This window comes from Dermacentor silvarum, chromosome 4, assembly GCF_013339745.2.
Source record: "Dermacentor silvarum isolate Dsil-2018 chromosome 4, BIME_Dsil_1.4, whole genome shotgun sequence".
Taxonomy (NCBI): Eukaryota; Metazoa; Arthropoda; class Arachnida; order Ixodida; family Ixodidae; genus Dermacentor; species Dermacentor silvarum.
The window spans coordinates 106,769,329-106,791,531 of NC_051157.2; the positions used below are offsets into that span (position 1 = coordinate 106,769,329).

At 45.3% G+C, this 22,203-nt stretch overlaps 1 protein-coding gene across 13 annotated transcripts in view; it reads left to right on the top strand.

The window, feature by feature from the left end:
* LOC119450473 (cleavage and polyadenylation specificity factor subunit 6) overlaps positions 1-22,203 on the top strand; it is a 188,558-nt gene that overhangs the window by 32,437 nt on the left and 133,918 nt on the right. For 4 of the 13 annotated variants that reach the window (XM_049665897.1, XM_049665900.1, XM_049665903.1 and 1 more), the window contains 9 exons: positions 75-179; positions 1,200-1,380; positions 5,808-5,831; positions 7,223-7,258; positions 10,721-10,780; positions 12,810-12,922; positions 13,274-13,421; positions 16,096-16,308; positions 22,042-22,191. In XM_049665897.1, coding sequence (XP_049521854.1) covers positions 75-179; positions 1,200-1,380; positions 5,808-5,831; positions 7,223-7,258; positions 10,721-10,780; positions 12,810-12,922; positions 13,274-13,421; positions 16,096-16,285 — 857 coding nt within the window. In that variant the 3' untranslated portion in view covers positions 16,286-16,308; positions 22,042-22,191. Of the gene's footprint in view, positions 1-74; positions 183-1,199; positions 1,381-5,807; positions 5,832-7,222; positions 7,259-10,720; positions 10,781-12,809; positions 12,923-13,273; positions 13,422-16,095; positions 16,309-22,041; positions 22,192-22,203 lie in introns of those variants that run through there. The other 9 variants (XM_049665899.1, XM_049665901.1, XR_007466441.1 and 6 more) reach the window with 8 other exon arrangements.

Below are 22,203 nucleotides of genomic sequence, written 5' to 3' on the forward strand. Positions count from 1 at the left end.
CAACTTCTGTGGGTCACTGTCTGTTGGTGTTAATCCACTAGCCTAAACCTCCCTGCCTTTTACTCCTCGCTCAGGTGGACTGCACTCCCTGCCCCCAGTGTCACAGCCTCCACCTCACCCTGGTGGAGTGCCCCCCGGCCCTGCACCACCGGGTATGCCTCCCAATCGGCTGCCACCGCCTGGTGAGCTGCCGACCGCAGGTCTTGCTTGTTGGCACTCTCATTGCTCGGGGGCATGATGGGCCACAGCTCAGGCCACAGAAGAGCATGTTGTGGGATGGAGAGATGACACATCACTTTTTGTGTTTGTACATTCATCCCATCAATGTGGGCTGGAAAAACATAGCAAAAGTAGTCGGTGCCCAAAGCTACCTGGCACCGCAATGTATATGGTTATATAATGTAATAAGAGCTTTATAGCTTGAGCTTTATAATGTGTGCAGATTTTTATGAGGGGCATTGATTGGCATCATAACAACAGTACTCTGCTCTGTATAGCATGACCCCAATAATGCATCCCGTTTATGCCAAGATAGGCATTTTATGGGCCAGCTAGGACTTGACATACACCGCATAGATTGCATTGTGTGCCCATTTAAGTTCTCTCTTGCTTCGAGTAATCAAAAACCTTTGCCTCCTGTGGCTCATAATAGGAAGTTATGATGTTACCCTTGGGTGATTTTTTTGTTAGAGAAGTTGCCAGCCGATCAAGATAGATCGGGGGACTGGCCAAGCCTTTTGCAACAAACGTGGATGGTGTGAGCACATGCCTACAAAAAGCTGCAGTTACTGTTTAAAGCTGTTCTACTTTAAAGCATACAGCATTGGGCTGCGGATAACCATAGTTTGAAAGAATGAGTGTTGCAAGAAACGCCTTTGTGCATAGTAATGGTGAGAGTATGCACTGTAACACAGCAGTGCTTATAAGTAGAATAAAAGACACAGGGAGGCAGCACTCTAGCAAATGAGGCATGAAATAAAAAACAATTCTCGAAGACTCTCAAACTAAGCAAGCAGCTTCAGTTGCTCTCTTGGGTGTTTTCTTATTCTAGCACGCCGTTTAGATCCACAATGCACTCTGTCAGCATGCTGAAATGTGTAGCATTACTTCCCTGTTTAGCCACCAAGTGGCTGGCTACTGGACAAAGCAGCGAACTTCGTTTGTCTTTCTTTTTCTTTTTTTTTTTCTTTCTCGCCCTGCTGTGCCCCCAGTGGTGCCGGCTCCAAATGTGCCCCCACCAGCGCCCCATGTGAACCCGGCGTTCTTCCCTCAACATGCGGGATTGCCGCCACCACCAACCTCATCACAGCCCTCAGACCCGTATGGCAGGCCACCCCCTGCGCAGTACACGCACGACTATCGCGGGCCTACCAATGACAGGTGAGTTGGAGTGAATGCAGTAATGCATAGTCTTTGTGGTAGATAGCAATGATGGGCACAGTATGGTGTTTTGAAATTAAATGCCTAAACGGTAGTAATTCGCAAACACTATATAGAAACGCTTCATTCAACTTTACTGGAAGAGAGCGTCACATATGAAGGTGAAGGGCCAGGTGGGCATCTGTGCATGCGGGTATAGCCCCAGATAGATGCTTTGTGTAAAATTTTGACTGCAATCGATCACCAAGCTCGAACTGAGTGTTCCCGTGAGGAGTGGTTACTGTACATGTACTCTTACCAGCCAGGTTTTTCGGACTCTGAGGAAACTGCAAGGACGTCTGAATACAGTCAAACTTCGTTAATGCGTAGTGTAATTGCAGTTTAAATGTAGTCTCAAAGATTCCCCCACACAGCCCCCATTCGTTCAACCCACGTATTGGCTGGCCGCTTAAGCCATAGTCGCTCATAGCCCACCAAACGGTTAGTGCGTAATATATTTCTGTCTTGTTCTACCCGCACAGGCACAAAATTAGCAAAATCTCATGTGCGCAGACGTTCGATTCTCGAGTTGCGACGACGGGACAACAGTCACCAGCGATAGTGAACTTAAAACATGGCCACCGTGACTTATTTCTTGCTCATACAGCAGTTGCCGATTGTGGAGCACAAAAGCATGGCCTTCGAGATTAGCTCCCGGTAACGCAGAGAGGCTGCCGGTAGGGGGTGTGAATTCGCTGTCGCCGTCGAATCCAATTCAAGTAGTAACCGCACAGAAGCAGATTTTATTGCGAAGCACATTTCTGCCATCGCTGTGGACTTCGCCACGTGCCGTACGCTGTGTGCGCAAGTGAAAACTCGCAAGAGTCAGCTGACTCAATCTCGCACGCGTGAGGGAGAGAGGGGCGGAAGCACGCTTATGTCGCGCGCGAGAGAGGGAGGAGTTTACTTTGGCGGCAGCCGCCATATCTTGAAAGCGATCTGCAGACAAAATACAACTAGAGCCGGTAGCTTCGTATGCGCTGTGTTTTCGACGTCGAGTTCGCGTTGAAGCGAGAGACTGCACGCTCGCTGCTGCTGTCGCGCCTCCTCACTCCAGCGTTTTGAGAGCGAATTTCCACGGTCATCGAGCGAGATGTGTTCATGTTTACCTGTGCGCGCATTACACCGTGCTTGTTAATTTAGTTAGTAAGCAGGGCCTCGTGGACAAACTGGCTCGCGGCCTTATCGAGTTCGAAGATGGTGTCGTCGTGGCAAGGCTACCACGGCGGCAAGTGAAGATTACCGATTTTTTGCTACCTACCCGCAAATAAAGCCTGTATTAGTGCATGTGCTTGAGAGCATTGTGACGTAGTTCTTTTCTGGCCGGTAAGTAGCCGCTAAACTGGCTTTGGCGGTTAATTCGTACATTGTTTAGTGCGTACCTAAACGTTGTTCCCGGTCGACTACGTATTAACAGGGTTTGCAGCCATGGTAAGCTTGTTAGACCTTTCTTTGGCCTTGGGCTTCACTCCACTGGTTTCACAATTGTTCGTAATGGTGTTCGATCGTATGGCTTAGTCACAAAGCTATCGTGTGCAGATGTCGCGCTGCAGCTTTAACCCTGCATTGCCAGAAGTTTAGGTTTCTTTGCAAGCTCGCAAAGCTTCCGTTTATGTCCGGCAAGCGTATGCGTGTGCATGTTTGCTAGCTCATTGTCTGTAGACTCTCGCACCGCTTCTGGTGACCGTCGAACTTTCTTGCCCTTTCACATAATTCTCTCCAGCTTGATTGTTACTGACCGTGGCATCAAGTGTGTGTAACACAGCAACTGCTGATATGCTTGCCAGTAACAAAACTCCTGCTGGCTTGCCAGTAAATGTGATGTCACAGTGTCTGTGAATTTAACTGCACAGGGCGCAGAACCTGGCTGAGGTTTTATAATAATTTTTTTTTCTTTCTCTCATTGTTTTCATCCCTTTGCCACTTCCGTGCATGCTAGGATCGGCCACTGGACGTAATGAATCACAGAATTCCATTAAACTAGCATCACTTCGTGGCATCATTCAGGCTTGAATTTCCAGATACCTTCATCGTATGGTAGGACACTGTCAAATATTTTTTAAATCTGTTTAGTCAATGGTAGCTTTCCTGCCTGATACAGCATATCAGCAACTAAATGGTGGTAGAGACGGAAATGTCAGCCCAGTCTCTTTGCCAATCGACAACAGTGAGAATGCTGAGAAATAGCCTCCGAATAAAAGAGGGTACAGTCTGTATAACTTTAATGCCACCGATTTCATTTGCAACCGTGATACCTACAACATCATATGTGGGCATCTTGTCCTGAATAAGTGAACATGTTATTCTGTGACAACCAAAATTTGTCTCTGTTATATGTGTGTGCTATGTATATTACAGTGATGCAGGAAAGTTGGTATATAAGTTTGGCCTTGACGAAACCAATAAAATTGATTGAATTATCTGACGAGTCGAATGAAACAAGATGCAGAAAAATGCCAAAACACGCCTCCAAATCAAATGTGCACCCGCTTTCTGTGTGTCCAAAGTGGAAAACTAATGCAGAAATGACATTAGAGCTCCTAAACTAACTAGAAATGTAAGACGCACACAATCCTTTAGCAAGAAAAATGGGCAAGGGTCTAATTGTCGCACAGTTCCTAGAGTCAGCTTCACCGCAAACGCAGTTTGGTTTCATTTGTGATCGGCACCGGGTAGGCAGCATTCGGCCCAATTAGTAATCCTCAGAAAAAAAAAAGCTAGCCTTAAAATCGGGTAAATACTGTAGTCAGACATTGTGAGCTGTTCTTGCTTGAAAATCTCCCTAGGACGGACATAAGTTTTTTTTTTTTTTTACTTGTGTTCAACGTATTCACTATCCCCTAGGAGTGCCGAGCCATGCTGCTACTAAAGGGGTTGCTATTGGGGTCATGCGCGTATATGCTGACTGTTGAAATTCGAATTATCTGGCAAAGGCCAATTTTAGGATCGAAATAACGAAAAATTGGGCGTTTGGTCTGGATCGAATTAACCGAGAAGAGGAATTAACGGAAGTCTACATTAAAATTGATCAGGTATGGGAAAACGGGTGTCAGAAAGTCGGCAAATGTACTTATTCATTCTTTACATTGGTTGCATGTAGCTCTTGCCAGCTATGCCTTGTTGCGATCGTTGCACTGTGCTCACACCACTTTCCCCTCTGGCTGCTTGGAGAAGCCCCACTCACTGTTACGCAGGGTCTCTGTATGGCTGAGGAGCCCAATGGCAGAGCCAGATGCACTTTTAGGGTCTAGTCCAGCAACTTGGAAAACTGAGAACCTGGAACTGCTAGGGCCACTGCCAAACAATTTAATCGTGTCAGTGACATGTGCAGTTTACAAAGTTTGGTATGTTGGCTTCACCTCAAAGCTCTTGTCCGGCCCCCTAAAAAAAAAAAAAAAAAAGTCTTCACATGTTTTCAGTGTAAACACAGCAGGAAATAGTGTGTGCAGGAAGGGTTAGAGTTGCATAACTTGTTCTAATCTGGAATGAGTGTCCTTTAGAGGTGACCTATTTTTCAGGTGGCCTGAAAAAGACGTGAAATTCATTAACTGATTTGAACCAGCACCTGTTCCCAAATTAACATTTGGGCTAGGGTATACAGAAGAGAAGCTGGCATTACATTGTAGTTCTCAGGCTAATCTATTTTTACAGCTCAGGAGCAGCTCTGGAGCGTTGCAAGAAAGCAGTTGATTTGTCAGTGCCTTGTACTTGTCTTGTCAACTCATTGTTTGTGATTGTCTTTTACCAAAACAAGGTCCGAGATTATCATAGCTGCGTTCAGAGCTTTAAGTTGCCATAGATCGGGAAGTTGAAAACTAGTAGAATACATTGAACTTGATTTGGCTCTTTATATGAAGGTACAGAGTTACTGTATAGGTTTCTTGCAGTAAAGCTAGCATTTTTTAGTGCACCTTGCACTGTTGTAATAGAAAGTGTACTTGCGTGTTAAGCATAATGGTCTATGCGTTGTTATACTCTGAAACCTGCTGAATTCTGAGGCTTTCGTAGATCACCATGATATTGTAAAATCAGACATATTTATTATGCCCCACTCACACGGGGCACTTTCGAAGCCCGATCGGAATCTTTTCTCTATTGCAATTGGCTCCTTTGCACAAGCTGCGGAATATAGCCAATCTAAGTCGAGCAATTCGATCTTGATTTGGCATGATCGCAATCGAAAGTGTGCCTTGTGATCGGGATATTATTTTAATCCTTGCCTTGTTACGATAACTGCCATGTCTTGGGCTTTGGTCATTCATTTTCTGTTTTGCTTGCTTGTTGCCTGCCTTTTTGTTTTCTTTCATTTTGCATCAGCTTTCGTTTGTTGTACTTCTTATCGCTATTTTTCCTTCTTTTTTTTTCCATCCGTTTCCTCTATCCTCTAGCCACCCTTATTCAGTAGATCCGAGGCAAGTAGCAAATTCTGCTTGGGGTTCATTCTGCTTTTGTTTTGTTTTTTTCTCTTGGACCACTAGGTCTTACACGCACTTTAATTGAACACAGCTAAGCGAGAAGCCGCAAACTAGTTGTCCTTGTCATTATGCATCTCTCGCGGTGCTTACAGTTTTGTGGAGCAGCAACTTTCTTGATGGTTCCCCATTAGCAAATGGTCAGTAATTTGGCCACTGATAAAAGTGACACGTCCCATCTGTTCCAAAGGGTCTGTATAGAAATTGGGTGAGCGGCTACCAACATCTAGGCACCTATGCTGGTAACCACTTGTTCGAGTAGCTGCGGTGGACTGCACTATTTTGGAACAGAGGGTACGCTTGCTTGACCCGGAGCAGTGAACACATCTATACGTTAGATGTGCGAGGACATTGTAGTTGCATCAGAGCTGAAATCTTGATGGGGTGCTGCAAGATAAGAGACATCAAAGGAATCTTGACTGTTAAATAAGCCTTTCTCAAAGCTTTGCAAGTGTTTTTGATTAGTCCCAGAGAACATAGCAACTGAAGGAGCACAGTTCCTGTTAGCTACGACAAATGGGGGTCTTATGTCCTACACTTGCAACTAGGAGCCAAAACATTGAGTTCTTACTGCAACAAAAGGCGTGCTTTCAATAAATGTAATATTTTGGAGACTCGGAGCACTAACCTGCCACGTCAGATTGCCTTGATATTTGCCTTTGGTGTCTCTGTAGAGCCTGCAGTTGCGTCTAAATTTGGCAGGGACTGTGCGGTGTTTTAGTACTTGCTCGTTTGTGCTGTAGGCAAGCACATTAGAGTGCTGTTATGTTGCTGTTTATTTTTGTGCGCTGATAGGTTTCCGTAAATCAAGTGTATTGCTGCGTTTAATAATCTGTAAAGGGGTGTAAGTGCATTTGATGCATGCTATGCTTTCATAGATTGCAGAACCATTTAGACTGCTTCGGTTATCACTGCTAATTTATTGCAAGGTGCCTCTGTATGAGATTGTTAGAGCACTGACAGTGGTGCTGGCTAATGAAATTTTGTTAATGAAAAGGGTGTTTGCAAGTTAGATACTAATGCATATAGAAACAGAGGAAAAGACGATTTTGTGTACTTTGAAATCGTCGTGTAGCTTAGTTCAGCCCATACTAGTAGTAGAAGTGCATTGTTTTGCAGAACAAATTCCTCTGATTATTAAAAAAAAAAATAACTAAGGCAGTTAATTTGGTGTTGTGGTTTTGTTTGAACACAGTTGTCGTGCATGGTATGACACTGTAGAGTGCATGTCCGTCTCTGTAGTACTACCTCTGTGTATTGTATGAGAACCCTTTTCTTTCTGTGATTGTTTACGTCCTCAAGTTCTTTTTATTTCAATTCTTCCATAACAGGAGTATGTTGCCTGCATCATCATCTATGCCCTCAAGGTACTCAAATTTATGGACTTACAACATTCTGGAATGGGGTTGCAGCAATTGGCTTATTCTGTGCATCTTGGGAGTTATTGTAGTGCCTTCTAAAAAATAACTTGGTGCCCGCGTGTCTGTGATGCGCGAAGTGGCTCCGGGCCCTGCAATCTGGTACTTTTGATAATGCAGTGCAAACGCCAGAAGAAATGCTGAAGAGGAGACGCCTGCTTATTGTAAACCACCGGCTCGCAAACCATGCCGTGGTGGGGAAGGAATTCACCATAGTTGTGTTGTTCTAAGCTCCTATCCTAGTATTCAGTTGTGTTCAGGTAGTTGGCTTACAGATGGTATCACTGGTAGTGTTAAATTTAGTTCTCGACATTAAAATTTATTTGAATGGTGTTTCTCCTCGAAGCATGCCACCGCAAGCACGCTTTTCATATTACCCTTTAAGAAGCAGCTTTGTTGGCTGTGATTTGTTAATTTGTGTCATGCCTCTGGGCTGCTGCAGTAATTCTTTCAGCTGTGATGTTGAGCAGAATGCCTTAGCCTTGCTGCACGTATGAAACCTTGTAGCTCTATCTGCTGACACTGCACTGCAACAGCTGCATAAGCATGCCACGTACGATGACCCACTAGGAAAGCGTTTATTGACCGTTCTTTATTGCCTTTGTATTGATAAGCGCTGCTTTCTCTGATTCATTTTTAAATTTATTGCTGAAACCGCCATGTCAGTTACTTTAATGCGACCACAGAGTTCACAATATTTTAATATTATTTTGGAAGTTTTTTTCTGTAGTTCCCGAAAGTTTTGAGGTTAAGTAATTTCCTAGTATCGCATGCAGAATGACCCTCCTTAACGTTACATACATAACTAGGCCTTAGCAGACACTGTAAAAAAAAAATCTTTGCTGCCTCAAGGCTCCTAAATCAACAAGGCTGGCATAATCAGCATACTATTTTACAGGTGGAACCTGTTTATAACAAACTCCATAGTACCGCTAAAAGTGATCGTTGTATCAGTAGTTTGTTATATGTGGACTCGCCTTTCAAAACACGGAAAAATTAATGACACTGAAGCTGGCGGCGGCAGTTACGATTCAACACCCCTTGGGTCTGAAAATCGTATTTTCAGTATTTTACGTTTTCTTCCCGATACTTTAACACATGTAGCTGAAAGTTTCCGTTACAAACGTCATCTAAAAAAGGAAATGCAGCATCATAGCTCTTTCAAAATGGCGCCTGACCAGTTCCAATCATCTGCCTTTCCAAACTAAGATCACAGCCGCCACCATTTTTTTCTTTGAGGGCTTGTTATATATTTTACTATCAGCAGGATGACAGTGGTTTCTGAATATGACGACGAAGCGTTCTAGTTGGCTACAAATGGGAACTGCTGCAGCATGCTGACATTTTGCAAAGGCCTCGCTGTTACAGCTGCAGCGTCAGACTCGCGTGTACCGAGAGGCACAGTTACATTTTCAGTGTCGCTTCTATTGAAAAAGTACAAAGTTAGAAATGCCATCACGGTGTTTATCGACAATGACGTCAACGAAACGTCGACAAACCGCGATCGCCCGATAACGGCGTATTAACTTCCGCCGACTCTAAGTGGAGTGTTGCTATCATGAGTCATGACCTCCCCCACGATAACACGTGGTGCTATCTGTTCGGTCGCAATTCCGTGTGTCAGAACTTCGCGTGCGTCCTTCATTTACCACGGTCGGTTTTGAAATGTTCGTTGTAGCAGTACAGCACTGTTTAAAACGTTCGTCATATCTGGGCGCAGTTTCAATAGGCAGGGTCAAAGAATCGTATATGCTGTGAAATGTAGTCATTATAACTGACAAATTGTTATATCTGCGATCGTTGTAAGTGGGTTCGACTTTTTTTCTTCTTTCTGGGGTTTTACGTGCCAAAACCAGTTCTGATTATGAGGCACGCCGTAGTGGAGGGCTCCGGATTAATTTGGCTACCTGGGGTTCCTTAAGACGCACTACAACGCAAGCACACGGCCGTTTTTGCATTTCGCCTCCATCGAAATGCGGCCACAGCGGCCGGCATGCTTACATCGGCATGCTTCACTTCACCGTAAGCTTATGCCGATATGCTTCACTAGTGCCTTTTAAGTTAGTGCTGGTTAAATTGGCTCTACCAGTGAGCTGGTGCCAGCTTTATGGAAGGTGCGCATACATTGCCGAAAAAGAGAATGAGATATGCAAATGACGCTGCTTGCCACTTGCATGTGGTACACGTGCATGTAAAACAGCCACTGCTTTGTGCCTGCTTCAATCCTTGCTGCATCTAATGTTGTTTTGTTTTCTAATGTGTGAACAGAGCTTCGAGAGCAGGGAATAAATTTCAGTGCAATCGCAGATGAGGCCAGAAAGTAAAGTTAAACTTTTTTTTTTTTTTTCTTTAGAAGCTACAGCTGGACTGGGTAAGTCAGGAGACTGATTACAAGGAGATTGTAGACTTTAATAACGAGCAACAGAAAAATCTGTCGAGGCAGGGTACGTTAAACGAGGCGTGGCAACAGAAATTAATGATGGTATGTTGATACATTTTCCTGTATGTCAGTTAGAGTTGCAAACCTTTATTTTATTTTTTATTTTTTTTTTTTTAGACAAGCTCAGTTGACCGGGCAGTTTCTTGGTAGTACCAACTGTGTTGTGAAGTGTCAATGTGCAACAACCTGCATGTTATGAGCAAGAAAGCAATGATCTTGACTAAAGTGTATTGGTCTGAAGCCTTGGTCAAATAAGCAGATAGACTGTAACCCATCTAAGGGTTAAGGGTGCTCACTCTAGAAATTTAAGGAAATAAGTTGTAATACAGTAAGCGGCTTATTAACTTTGCTTGGGTAATATCAGCAGTGTTAGCGAGATAAATAGGGGCCACTAAGGGCTCACGAGGGTGCCACTTTATTTGGTTTAACCTATTATAGGTCTATTGAAGTCTTCCCCCTAACCCATACCAGTTTATTTTTGGTAATGCCAGGTAATACGAACAACCGAATACTTTACATGGTCTCTAAGACAGCTGTGAGAATCTGAAAATCGCAAAGTGAATGCTACGCCTCGCAGCCAGTAATGCACGCTTACATGTCGTATATGCTGTAGCAAAGAATAAGTTTTTTTTTTTTTTTTTTTTTTTTTCACGGCTCAGAAGATTGGGCTGCGCATCCGTAGCTAGATGTCCCCAAAAGGTGAAAGAAAAATACTCGGTGACACTCGTTTCATTTTGAAAATTTATTGGTCGCATCTCAAGATTTAATATTTCTGGAAGGGAAGGCAAGATAAGGTTTAATTTGGCATCAACGCTTGTTGAACTGCGAAGAAGTGCAAAATCTTAAGGTTTTCAGACATGGCGGGATATTTTTGAAGTCTAGGTTTCCCATTGTGATCACGAAAGTGGGGTTGGGTAGTTGTGACGTCCTTTGTGAAGCATGCTGTCTTGCCCTGGGTCACACTCTTTCAGGCACACTAGAGAGCAGCATGACAGGCGTGACATGAAGAAGCAAGTCTTTTCGACCAACAAGTATATATGCTACAACTGCTTTCCCCTGTGTGCTTACTAACCTGGCTTTTGGTTGGCTGGCCTTGTCACTACTAACCGCATGCTTCCAGCATATGCACAGGCTTTCACTCTCGCTAACTGGTTAGAAGATAGAGGAAATAATTGTTCCATACTCGTTGTGGTACGTCGCATGCATTGAAGTGCACTTGTGTGCAGCTTTCGGCTGCTGAGTATAGCAGCGGAAGCACCGACTTGTTACTGCTCTCTCACAACAGGAAATCCTGTGCACCAGAATACGTGTTCTAGTGACTCGTCTCAGCTGCATACCTGCCAGCTGTCCCGAATTTTCCGTAAAGTTTACGAATTAAGCTCGTTCTACATCAAGCTTTACGAAAATTTTTGAGTACTTGCTTCAGGCAAGTCTTTTCAGACAAATTCCAGAAGCAGGCTAAAGTGTCTACAGCAGAGACGCTGGAAAATTCAATGCGATCTGAAAACTGTGTTATTAGCTTATGGTCTTTGAAGTTTGCTGCTGTTTGTGTGCTGTGTTTAAAGGTAAATCATTGTTGATTAATCAAGTGTGTGATTATCCAACCATAGGTGTGTGGTCATGGCAGTTTTCTTTAAAATGCGGGCCACTCCCCCTTCCTGTGCTGTGTCTTCAGGATTCTTACAAATTTTTAATGTTTACAGGTTGGCAGTTAAGCAGTAGCAGCAGCTAAGAATTTTTATAATCCTGGTCATTTTGCTAAATTAAATTTAGGCGTGCAGTCCGGTAAATTAATTTGTGAAGTGTTCATATGGCCAAGCTGTTGCATATCATTTAAGAGAGGCCGTGGCTGTAAATTCATTGAGGCTCTTCGGTTTCATCTTTAACAGAAAATAAAGTACAAGTTTTAATGAATTGGCTGCATACATCGCAGTAATGTGTCTCGCATTGAGTGCTTTCTGTTTGACCAAGTGGCCATATAAATGCGGTAACACAAGCAGGGTAAAGTGTAGTTTGTGGCTTGAATCTAAATGACCTTCTTTGTGTAGCCTGTAACTTTGAATATGATAGCATAATGAATGAAGTAAGCAAGGTCAAGTGTTCAGGGACTGTTCTGAACATGAATTTTGTTCACCTTTGTTCTTATCCGAAATGCCAACAGCATGATCTCAACTGTAATAGCAGGGCAGCGTTCAGGTTAATGTCAAGGGCGAATATATATTCAAGTGGATCATTAGAAAACATGGCCTTTACCAAGCCTAGGAACAATGCAATTCTAAGTAATTTATATCTCTGTCTTCATGGCAAAGCTCCGTTTAATTGCTGTTTGCGTTCTGCAGGCACTGCCAAAGTGGAGCCCTGCTTCTAAGCCTGGTCTTTTAGAGATGTTTTCTTTGCGTGTACCTGCATGCTTGCCTGACGTGCGTGTGGTCACATTGAAGGCGAACTGCAACGAAATTTCTCTTTGGCTAAATTGGTTACAGATCAGTAGCCTCTATACTACTGAAGCAGTCTTTGCAAAGCTGCAGGGCTGGTAATTGTATAATTTTCTTGTCAGTCCGGCAAATTGTCTATGGTGCAGTCCCTTTTTAGCAGACGACACACGCAGCTAGTGGTTAGCGGCTATCACCTAAGTGCAAGCACATTGCCTCAGAAAATTTTTCAGCATGTCGTGGGCAGCCGCGGGTGCTGCCTAATATCAAAGGTCATGTTGAGGCGGCGTTGCATGTGTCACATCCAAAAATCGCTAATGGTGTTTTTTTTTTTTTTTTTTTTTTTTTCATGTCTATTTTGGTTGACATTTTGGGAACATAATATCTCTACCTGAAACAAAGCTTTTTACAGTGTCCAAAATTTCGTTGCTGTTGGCTTTTGAGGTTGTATTGTGCGTCAGAGGTTAGCGAAGCATGGCTCAACGGAAATGCTGCACCATTTTCAGTAGCAGCTGCATTGAAGCCGTCAGTTCTTTATGTGTCTGCCTGCCGGGATAAGGCGCGTACTAACTACACTCACGGGGCAGCCTGCCATTTACCATGCTCTTTTTGCATCCAACATGTGCAGGCAAGACCCGCTGAATCCTCCCATCAATGAGTCCGAGTTTGAAGAGATCATGTCCCGGAACAGGACAGTGTCAAGCAGTGCCATTGCCCGTGCTGTGGCAGACGCCAGCACAGGCAAGTGCTTGTTTACCTTGCGGCCATCTTTGCGTGTGTTTTAAGTGGGGCAGAGTGTTGCACTAGCAGAGTGTTGTTGCAATGGCTCTTTGTTAGAGCCTCTCTTTCCCCATATTGAAGAAGTCCCGTTGTGTGGCACTTTTCTGGTGCTTCGACAGATGTATGTGCACATTGGTTGTCAAAGTCTTTGCTGCTCCAAGCCTTTGATAGGTTGCCACAGATTTTGATCACTGTTGTATTGCAGCAAGATGCAGTAGCCACGAGCTGACAAATTAATATATAGGTTATGATCATGTATGCAATAGTCATCAGAAACCAAATAGTTACAATGCTGGCCTTGCCTTGTTGCAGGTGAATTTGCCAGTGCCATTGAGACCCTGGTGACCGCCATTTCACTCATCAAGCAGTCAAAGGTGGCCAACGATGACCGCTGCAAGATTCTGATAAGCTCTCTGCAGGACACCTTGCACGGGATCGAATCAAAATCCTACAGCACGAGGTGAGGAGGTGCTGCACTCGAGTCAGCGGGTTAAGGCTGTCACAATCAATGCGCTTTTTTTTTTTTTTTTCGGGTAATCACTGCTTGTAGCAAATTATGACAAGGGGTTGTGTGAATATCAAATAGAGTCAAATGTCAAATCGAAACAAGAAAATAAATTTAATGCTTACAAATTTTAGGCAAGAAAATACGGTGCTGCACATGCCCAGGAATCTCCTAGCATTGCATAACAAGAATGTAGCAAGCTATTAGTAACTTGGGTAAATATAAATCAAGATATATAGAGTGTAGACCACTTATAACGTAAGTCGCGGGAGTTGTAAAAATTCGCGCTATAAGTGGTACGGCGTTATAACCAAAGCATGCTTTTTTCGGCTTTTGCTTATGCGAAACGGGCAACTCACCTTTCAAACACAATTTATTACATATTTCACCCGCACATACATGCAATACAATTGCAACACAGCACAGAAACCAAATTCCCCTAGCAAGTGCGGCATCAGCGGAAGAACGCTGTTATTTTCGTCTGGAGACTGGTCTCCATGCCCATGCTCCCACTCCTGAAAAAAAAAGGAAAAAAAAAAAGGAATGTGCCACCGTTCTCCCCTGCACTCAGCGCACCCTGCTTGGACGCTGCTATAGTGATGAAAACACGCGCCTTCCTTCCTCCAATGTCTCTTGCCCTTCTCCTCCTTTTTGTTTCGCTTTTCGAAAACGAAAAAAAAAATGCTGTATGCTGTATGTGCGAGTGAAAGCGCGCTAGGGATGCGTGCTTTCACGGAGAACGAACGTACGGCGGATAGCAAACGTGACAGCGCTCGTCGTGCGGAAGGCTATGGGGGGAGGGAAGGGAGGCGACGTTTAGCTGCAGCACCCAATGCGTATCTTGCGACCGGGCGCAAGGGGCTCTGGCGACTAATCTCCCACACGAAAAGAGGAAAGCGCGAAGGCAGCGCGGGAGAGAGGGGATGTGGCTTTCTCTGAAAGCCACTGCGTACTTTGCGCGGCACCGTATCTTGAAAGCGATCTCTACGCGACTCTGACCTTTGTAAGCGCTGTGCTTTCGCCGCTCAGTTTCCGCTGAAGCGATAGACCACATGAACCTTCGGTCGCTGCTCCTTCCGCGTTTGCGCACGCCTGCGTTTTTACAGTGCTTGTCTGCGGTCATAGAGTGCGATCTATTCATGTTTGCTTGTGTGCACTGACACCGTTCTTGTTAAATCAATTAGTAAGCGGACTATCCTTACTCCGTATACTCTACTAGTAAATTTGCTTCGCCTTCCAGGGGAAACTGCGACTTTGTTTCGCTTTTCGCCGCTGGTCTCCACGCGCACGCCTGCGCTCCCACTCCTCCGCGTTTGCGCGCCTGGCAACCGTTCGGGCCATGCTCCGTGCACCGATTTCATGGTCACACACTTAGAAGAACCGCGCTATAACCGGTATTCTGCTTCCCACGCCTACGCAATAAACGGTCCACCTATACATTGAGTTCTTTGGGAGATATATCGGTGGTCAAAAAAACCCACGCTATAACCGGTCCCGCACTAAAAGCGGTTATAAGTGGTCTGCACTGTACTATGGCAGCTCAGTTCTAGTATACAGTCGAATCTCGTTAATTCGAACACGCTTGATTCGAACTGACGCTTTGCTCCTGTCAAAGTTATGTGTATTACAATGGGTGAAAACGCCCAGTAATTCGAATGTGCAAGCATTTGCGACAGTTGATTCAAACGTACCACGCTCTGACCATGCTATCGTCAGCATGCCAAATCGCGTGGCGGCGCCTCCAACCAGTATTGCTCTGACCCCACCACAGAAGAAAAGCTTAGGAGAGACTCTTCAGCGCCACGCGCGAATAGAAATCACAGTTTCGCCCGAAAGGCGAAGCATCCATTGCAATAGCAAATTAGTAGATAGCTATACGGAGTAAGGATAGTAGTCTTATCGGCTGTATATATTTGGACACATTCGCTTACTAACTGGATTAACAAGCATGGTGTCAGCACGCACAAATGAACATGAATAGATTGCACTCGGTGACCGCAGACAACTGCTGTCAAAATGCTGGCTTGAGCAAGCGAGGGTGCAGCAGCGAGCGAAGGTTTGTGCGGTCTCGCTTCAACGGAAACTGAGCGGCGAAAGCGCAGTGCATACAAAGGTAGGAGCCGTGTTGCAGATCGCTTTCAAGATACGGTGCGTGCAACCGTTCGCAGTCGTACAAAGTAGTACAAGTCCGCAGTTACAGGCAGAGTAGAAGTCACACCCCTCACGAAGGTCGCTCTCCTCTCTTTTGTTGATCCGCCGTATGCGCAGATGCATGCAACCGGCTCTTAACACTCGCTCTTGCAGAGTAAATCCAAAGCTAGTCTTGTGACAAGTTGCTCAAAGGTACAAAAAGAGACCGATGTGCGTCACCAATGGCATAGGGAACGAGAAGCCGCCGTATGGTGAGTCGCAAAGATAGGCGTCTGTGAACAACTTTGTTGCCATACCGTGCACTCGCGTTTTTTTTTTTTTTTTTTTTTTTTTTTTTGTGAGGTGGTTTGTCGATGCGGCACCAACCAGTACCTTTAGTCGCCAATTCCCAATGAAGCAGTGTCGATTAAGCTTATTAGGCCATGATTTTTTAACGTATTTCTCACATGCACCTGTTGCTTGTCTTGCACTTGCGCAGGAGTAAGGACCGTCCCCGCTCCAGGGAGAGGGACCGGTCACGAGAGCGGTCATCACGCCGAGAAAAGTCAAGCAGGCGTGACCGGTCGCGCAGCCGTGAGCGAGACTACAGAGACCGGAGCCGCGAGAGGGACCGCTACCATGAGGACCGCTACAGAGACAAGGAGAGGGAGCACCGCAGTCGCCACTAAATGGCCCACTTTACCACCGCGTGGTAAGCACTTGCCGTGGTTCTTTTCCTACTTGAAATTCAGTTCGGTACGTGAGTTTACTTAGTTCTAACATGCACTCTCTTCCTCATATATTCACTAAAGTATGACATGTGCATGAGAATAAAAATCAAAACAGCTTATAGGTGGTGACCAAAATTCCTCCCCTAAATCTCGAAACCTTCGTTCCATCTTCGGAAGCTGTGCCTTGCCATACTTTGGGTGCTCCTGCGAGTGCCAGAAGCTTCTTATGACAAAATGATGTTTGGTGCAAGGGGGTGGATGCACTAAATTTAATGTGTTTATTTGAAAACAAATTGCTAGTTTTCCCTTACCATACCATGTTAACCTGGAACCCTCAAGGGTGTTGCATTTTTTCCGGGTATGAGAACGGGGGGGGGGGGGGGGTCGTTTCCATTTCTGGTCATGTAAGATCGGTGCATGTTAAGTTCTGACTAAATACATTTAGTTTGAAAACCACTTTACTGAGCAAACCTCCCTAGTTTTCGGCATAAAAAAACATTTTCGGTCATCCAGAGCTTTGATAAAATACTAGGCACTGAGCTGACATCACCAAAGGGAGGCTTTACTGCAAAGCATGAAGGATCACTTCACCATTGATTCTTACAGGAAAAAAGGACAGAAGTTCCTGTTTTTTAAAGAAATTTGCTCAATAACACGCAAAGAAATTACTTGATGTTATGTAAAAAAAATGCCCGAATTAACTGATTGTCGAATTATCAAGGGTATAAAAAAACAATACACAAATGCTTACTGAGCAAATCCTGTTTCTATTTTGCACAAAAGCAGTGCAAAAGCTGCATTTCTCGTCATCTCATGACTGATTGGCTCTCACAGCCAATCTTCCTTCGCAGCGCAGTCACATCGCACGCCTTCATCTAAGACACGTTTTCCACTGCCGCATGCACATCCCGATTATTTTTTTTCGTCAGTGAGCTGGTTGCCAACAGATCGTCCGTCCATTGCTATATAGCCGATGCGCTTTGTCCTCGACAGCTTTGGATCGAGTCAAAATGAAACTGTTTGCCACAACTGCTGCGGACAAAATTGCGGCCACTATCGACAGCGACCTTGTGATTCTGAAGGCACGCGACCGATGCACGCAATGAGTAAGAACGAAACTGTCTTTCGCTGCAACTGCGGACGAAACCACAATCATGGAATGACTCGATGATGGATGGCGACTACGCACTTTTGAAGGCACGCACGCAGCCGACGTACACAGTCAAAACAGTACTGCTAACCATAACCACGGTGCAAAAAAAAACGTAGCTACCGACACGATCAATGATGGCGACTATGCAAATATCAGGGGTGCAACAGCTGCGCCATTTTGATACAATTTCGTATTTTTGCAAGGGACTGCGCCAAAACCGTGATACAGGTTAAACTTGTGCCACGCTGCGCCAAAACGCCCGACCAACCACGTAATTTCTCGGTTACGCTAGCTTTAGTGGGAAACAAAAACCTGCAGCTTGCAACCTGCAGCTTGGACATCGCCATCCAATCCAGTCCGATCCAGTAGCGCAGACAAGATCCAAGCACATGCCCAGCCGAGACGTTGGTGTGTTTGGTGGTGGGCGCCGAAGAATATTTTTGCTGCTGGTTGCGTGTTGTATATGCAGTAAAGTCTCGAGGAAACATGAAATGTGCGTTGCTTGCAGTAACGAAAGCAGTTCGCCATTGCCGCGTTGACTTAACATCGCCGTATCCGTGCACGCGGTCACGAGCGGAGCGGGTACGAATACTGCACGGGAAAATCGCTTGTACGGTACAGCAAGCGACCCGGCACTGACGGCGTGGGCTTTGTAGGCGACGCAATGCACAAAACTAGCAAGGGTTCGGTTCTATGTGGCAACAGGCGCCGCGTTGCAATGAAACAGTGCCGATTTTCGCTGTAAACCGCCGAAATGAAATGAAACGCCAAAAGATTGTCAAACAGTCGCTGCATATTTCGACTACTGCGAGAACGGCGCAACACATCATCAGAAAAAAAAATGAACGGGAACCACTAACGAAGAAATGCATGTGTACTTTCCACATGTTTGGCGGAAAAAGTTGCGTGCAGTGCGCTGCTGGGGCGCGATCGAGGTCGTTGTTCGGAGCGCGCGTTCAATTTCGTCGGGCGCGGCTTACGTCAACCGTGCTCGGTGAAACTGGACGTGCGTTTACGAACAACGATCTCTGATCGCTCCCCTGCCCTCACCTACGCTGCTAATGTGAATTACCGTATATACTCGCGTAATGAACACACTTTTTAAGCGAAGCTTTATAGGCTCACAAGTTTCGGCGGTGGTGGTGTCACGCTGAAAAGTGGGCCGATCCTGGCGATGGTGCAGAAAGGGTCCAAGCTCATTGGCACATACCAGGGGCAAGAAAGAAAGAGAGAGAGAGAAAGCTAGATAGAGTGAGAGAGAGAGAAAGAAAATCACCATGAAGGTCAGAGAAAGGAAGAGAAAGAAAAATGGATAGAAAGAGAAAATCACCACGAAGGTCATATACACACACAAGAAGCTTCGCTTACCCCCATTTTCTTCTAGACACGCCCCCAAGTTGGGGGGTCGTTTATTATGCAGGGTAAATTTTATGGCGTTTTATGAGCAAGCATTGTTTGTGAACTGCTTTAAATTTGGGATTTAGTGCTCCAAAACGAAGTTTTTTTTTTTTCGTAACCTGCTCCAAATTTGGATTTTCCTGCTCCAAAAATTGCTCCACATCCTATTTTGGCTATTGAACCACTGAGATTGAAGGCACACGGTGTTATGCACAGTGGTGAAGGCAAGAATAAAGTCTTTAAAGGGGCCCTGAACCACCCCTCGGGACCCGCCGTGGTTGCTCTGTGGCTATGGTGTTGGGCTGCAGAGCACGAGGTCGCGGGATTGAATCCCGGCCATGGCGGCCGCAATGCGAAAACACTCGTGTACTTAGATTTAGTTGCACGTTAAAGAACCCCAGGTGGTCCAAATTTCCGGAGTCCCCCACTACGGCGCGCACCTCATAATCAGATCGAGGTTTTAGCACATAAAACCCCATAATTTAACCACTCCTCGGGCTTGGTGAAATAAGATACTCCATGGGTAGCATACGCTAATGTGAACATCTCAGCCAAGTTTTGTTGTCGTACGCAGTGTGTGGAGTTCGCAAGCTGAGCGCAAAGTCACCTTTCTCTCAAATGCCCTCTTTTCAACAGAATTCCACGTTCCTCACTCTTTTCTGGGCGCTTTATTTCGTAGTAAAGCGTATTTCCACGCGTTGCTGTTATTGGTAGCTGCGGTCGGCTTCGTAACGTAGATACCCTAGTCGCCGGGGGGGTGCTGTCACAAGTCCAATGGCTAAGCACAGTGCGGCTTGCCGAGGACAGCCGCATTTGGCTTACGTTTAGCGCGTCGTAGGCACCAAAATCGGAAGTCCAAAATGAAATTTGAACCACAGTGACATTTACAAGGCGGAGCGTTGTGGCCACATGCGACTCCGCCGTAGCCTTCGCAGTACAAGGCATTGAAGAAGGAACAGAAGCACAGGGGAAGCCATGTTTGATTGCCAATAACTCCGCTTCTGCTGAACACATTGAAGTACTTCTTGCGGCAAAGTATTTCTGAACTAGCCTATATTGACTTGAAATGCCTTCTTCCGCTTCAATAAAAAGTAGTTCAGGGTTTCTTTAACCCTTTAGCTGCCACTACCGAGATCACTCGTGAAACCACCAATGCGCACCCCCCTGCTACTCCTGAGTGTACTCGTGTTGCTTTTTAAATTCACTCCCGAGACAACTTGTGTAAAAAATAATTGTGTTCATGTCCCGCCATCTATGGACAGGTAACCTAAACACATAGAACTTGTAAATTAAATTTTAGACAACAGATGGAGCACATGTGTTTACACCCGCGGTCTCGGCAGAGCGCAGCAGCCATGATGGCGAGTCAGCGTGCCACGTGCGTCCGCGCTTTGACGGACGAAGAAATTCAAGAACTGCTGATGAGTTCTGATGAAATAGTATCTTTACATGTCCTGTGGAGTATCATGGTGCATTACTAATGAAATTTCCACTGAACCAACATGAAAAAAATACCCGGCAGGGGGTGAGGAGCAGACAGAAAAAAAAAAACGGCAGTGATAGAGTTTTAAACGGGGCAGGATTAACAAGGTTTTACTCTATATACAGTTGAACCTCGATATAATGGTGTCGCTAAAATTGGCACTTTGTCATATCACCATTTCATTATGTTAAAACTCAACCTTTTGTACAAATTAGTATATTTGCCGACAGATGGGGCCATACAATTTTCCCGAGTTAATATGCAACTGGGAAAAACAAATTTCAATAAGAAAATTAATGTTGAAATCTTCACCTCAGTGGTAGGGAGCAAAGCCCCCGACACTGTTGCGTCCACTCAGCCGCCGTGGCCTATAGTGTTGCCTCAAGTCAGAGACCATGCTATCATGAAGAGCGTCTCCAAAATTCGCGATTATGCGACCTCCAGCACTAAATGCAAGGGTAGACAGCGCGCATGAAGCCACGGCCATCTCGGCTCGCCATTATTTGCGCCCGCCGCAGTTTACCTCAAGGATCGGGTGTGCAGGCTCGTGCACTGACAGCCATGCGCAACCATGACCGGACATTTGGGAAGAGACGCGCTTGCCCACCTCACCTGCCCCCCATTCACACACGCGCACATCCAAACGCATGCATGCTTGATCATATTTACTGTGTGGTCGCCTCCCCTTATCCTTCTCGTCTCACCTCGCATGCTTCCCTTCACACTCGCAGCACACAGCACGTGATAGGATCTTGTCGCACTTGGACTTTATACGGAATATGACGTTGAGAGAGGGTCTTGCCACGCTACGCTGCTTCGCTCCAGGGGCCGCTCTCTGTCGCGCACTTAGAGGGGTGCGGCCACATGTAAACCACCATTTGGGTTCGGAGCAGCAGAGAAATTTCATTATGTCATGGTTTATAAATGTACTTATGTCCTGTCGTCCAAGACGTAGTTTCCTACAAATACTAGAGGGAACTCTGGCACTGTGTTTGTCCAGCCACCATGGGAATGTTGGGCAGTACATGGCCTTCTTTGTGCTTGTGGATTCAGGTGTTCTTGTGGCTTCGTTGATTATGCTTTATCTGGGCCTAAATTTCAAAGCAATTTATACTTTCTTTAACAAGCACGCATAATCACTGGCAAATGTAGTGGTTCCACTTGTCCACCGTACGTCTGCGGTGCAACGGTTTCAATATCTGGCTTCGGTGCTGGAGATCCTGTGTTCGAATCCTGCCGTCAGACAATTTTAATGTTTAAATAATTATTTATAATGCAGTAGTACGTTGATCACTTCGGAAAGTCACGAAGCCATTTAAAGCCAGAAGAATGGAAGTTTAGGCAAATTAACCATCATTCCCGCATGTCGGCTGCTATGCTTACAGCTTATACAGACTAACTCCAGAAGTTGCCTTTAGTAGCTGCATGAAACCCTATATGGTCCACGACATCATATGTTCACTATGCATTGCCTGAGGGTGCTGTCACTGTGTACCTGTTGAATGGACTCCATGACGTGCCTGTTGGGAATTTTACCTTTGTTCTCGTAGCAACTGCATCTTCAGGTTACATTGTTCTGTGTGAAATGAACTTTCCGTGAGATACGCATGGAAACTAGTGCATTCTTATTTATCTGCAGAGGGCGCTTCCAATTATTTTCTTTTTTTTTTTTCTTTTCAGGGCGGCAACTGGCCTGCGGCATCACCATGCGTGCAGCAGGTCTATTTTTGTATTCCTCAGTAGCCGCACCACCATTGCATTGTTTTTGTCTTGGTTGTACTGTAAAATGTCATTAAACAAAGAAGAAAAAGACCTCTTGGTAACCATAAATATGTTTTTATT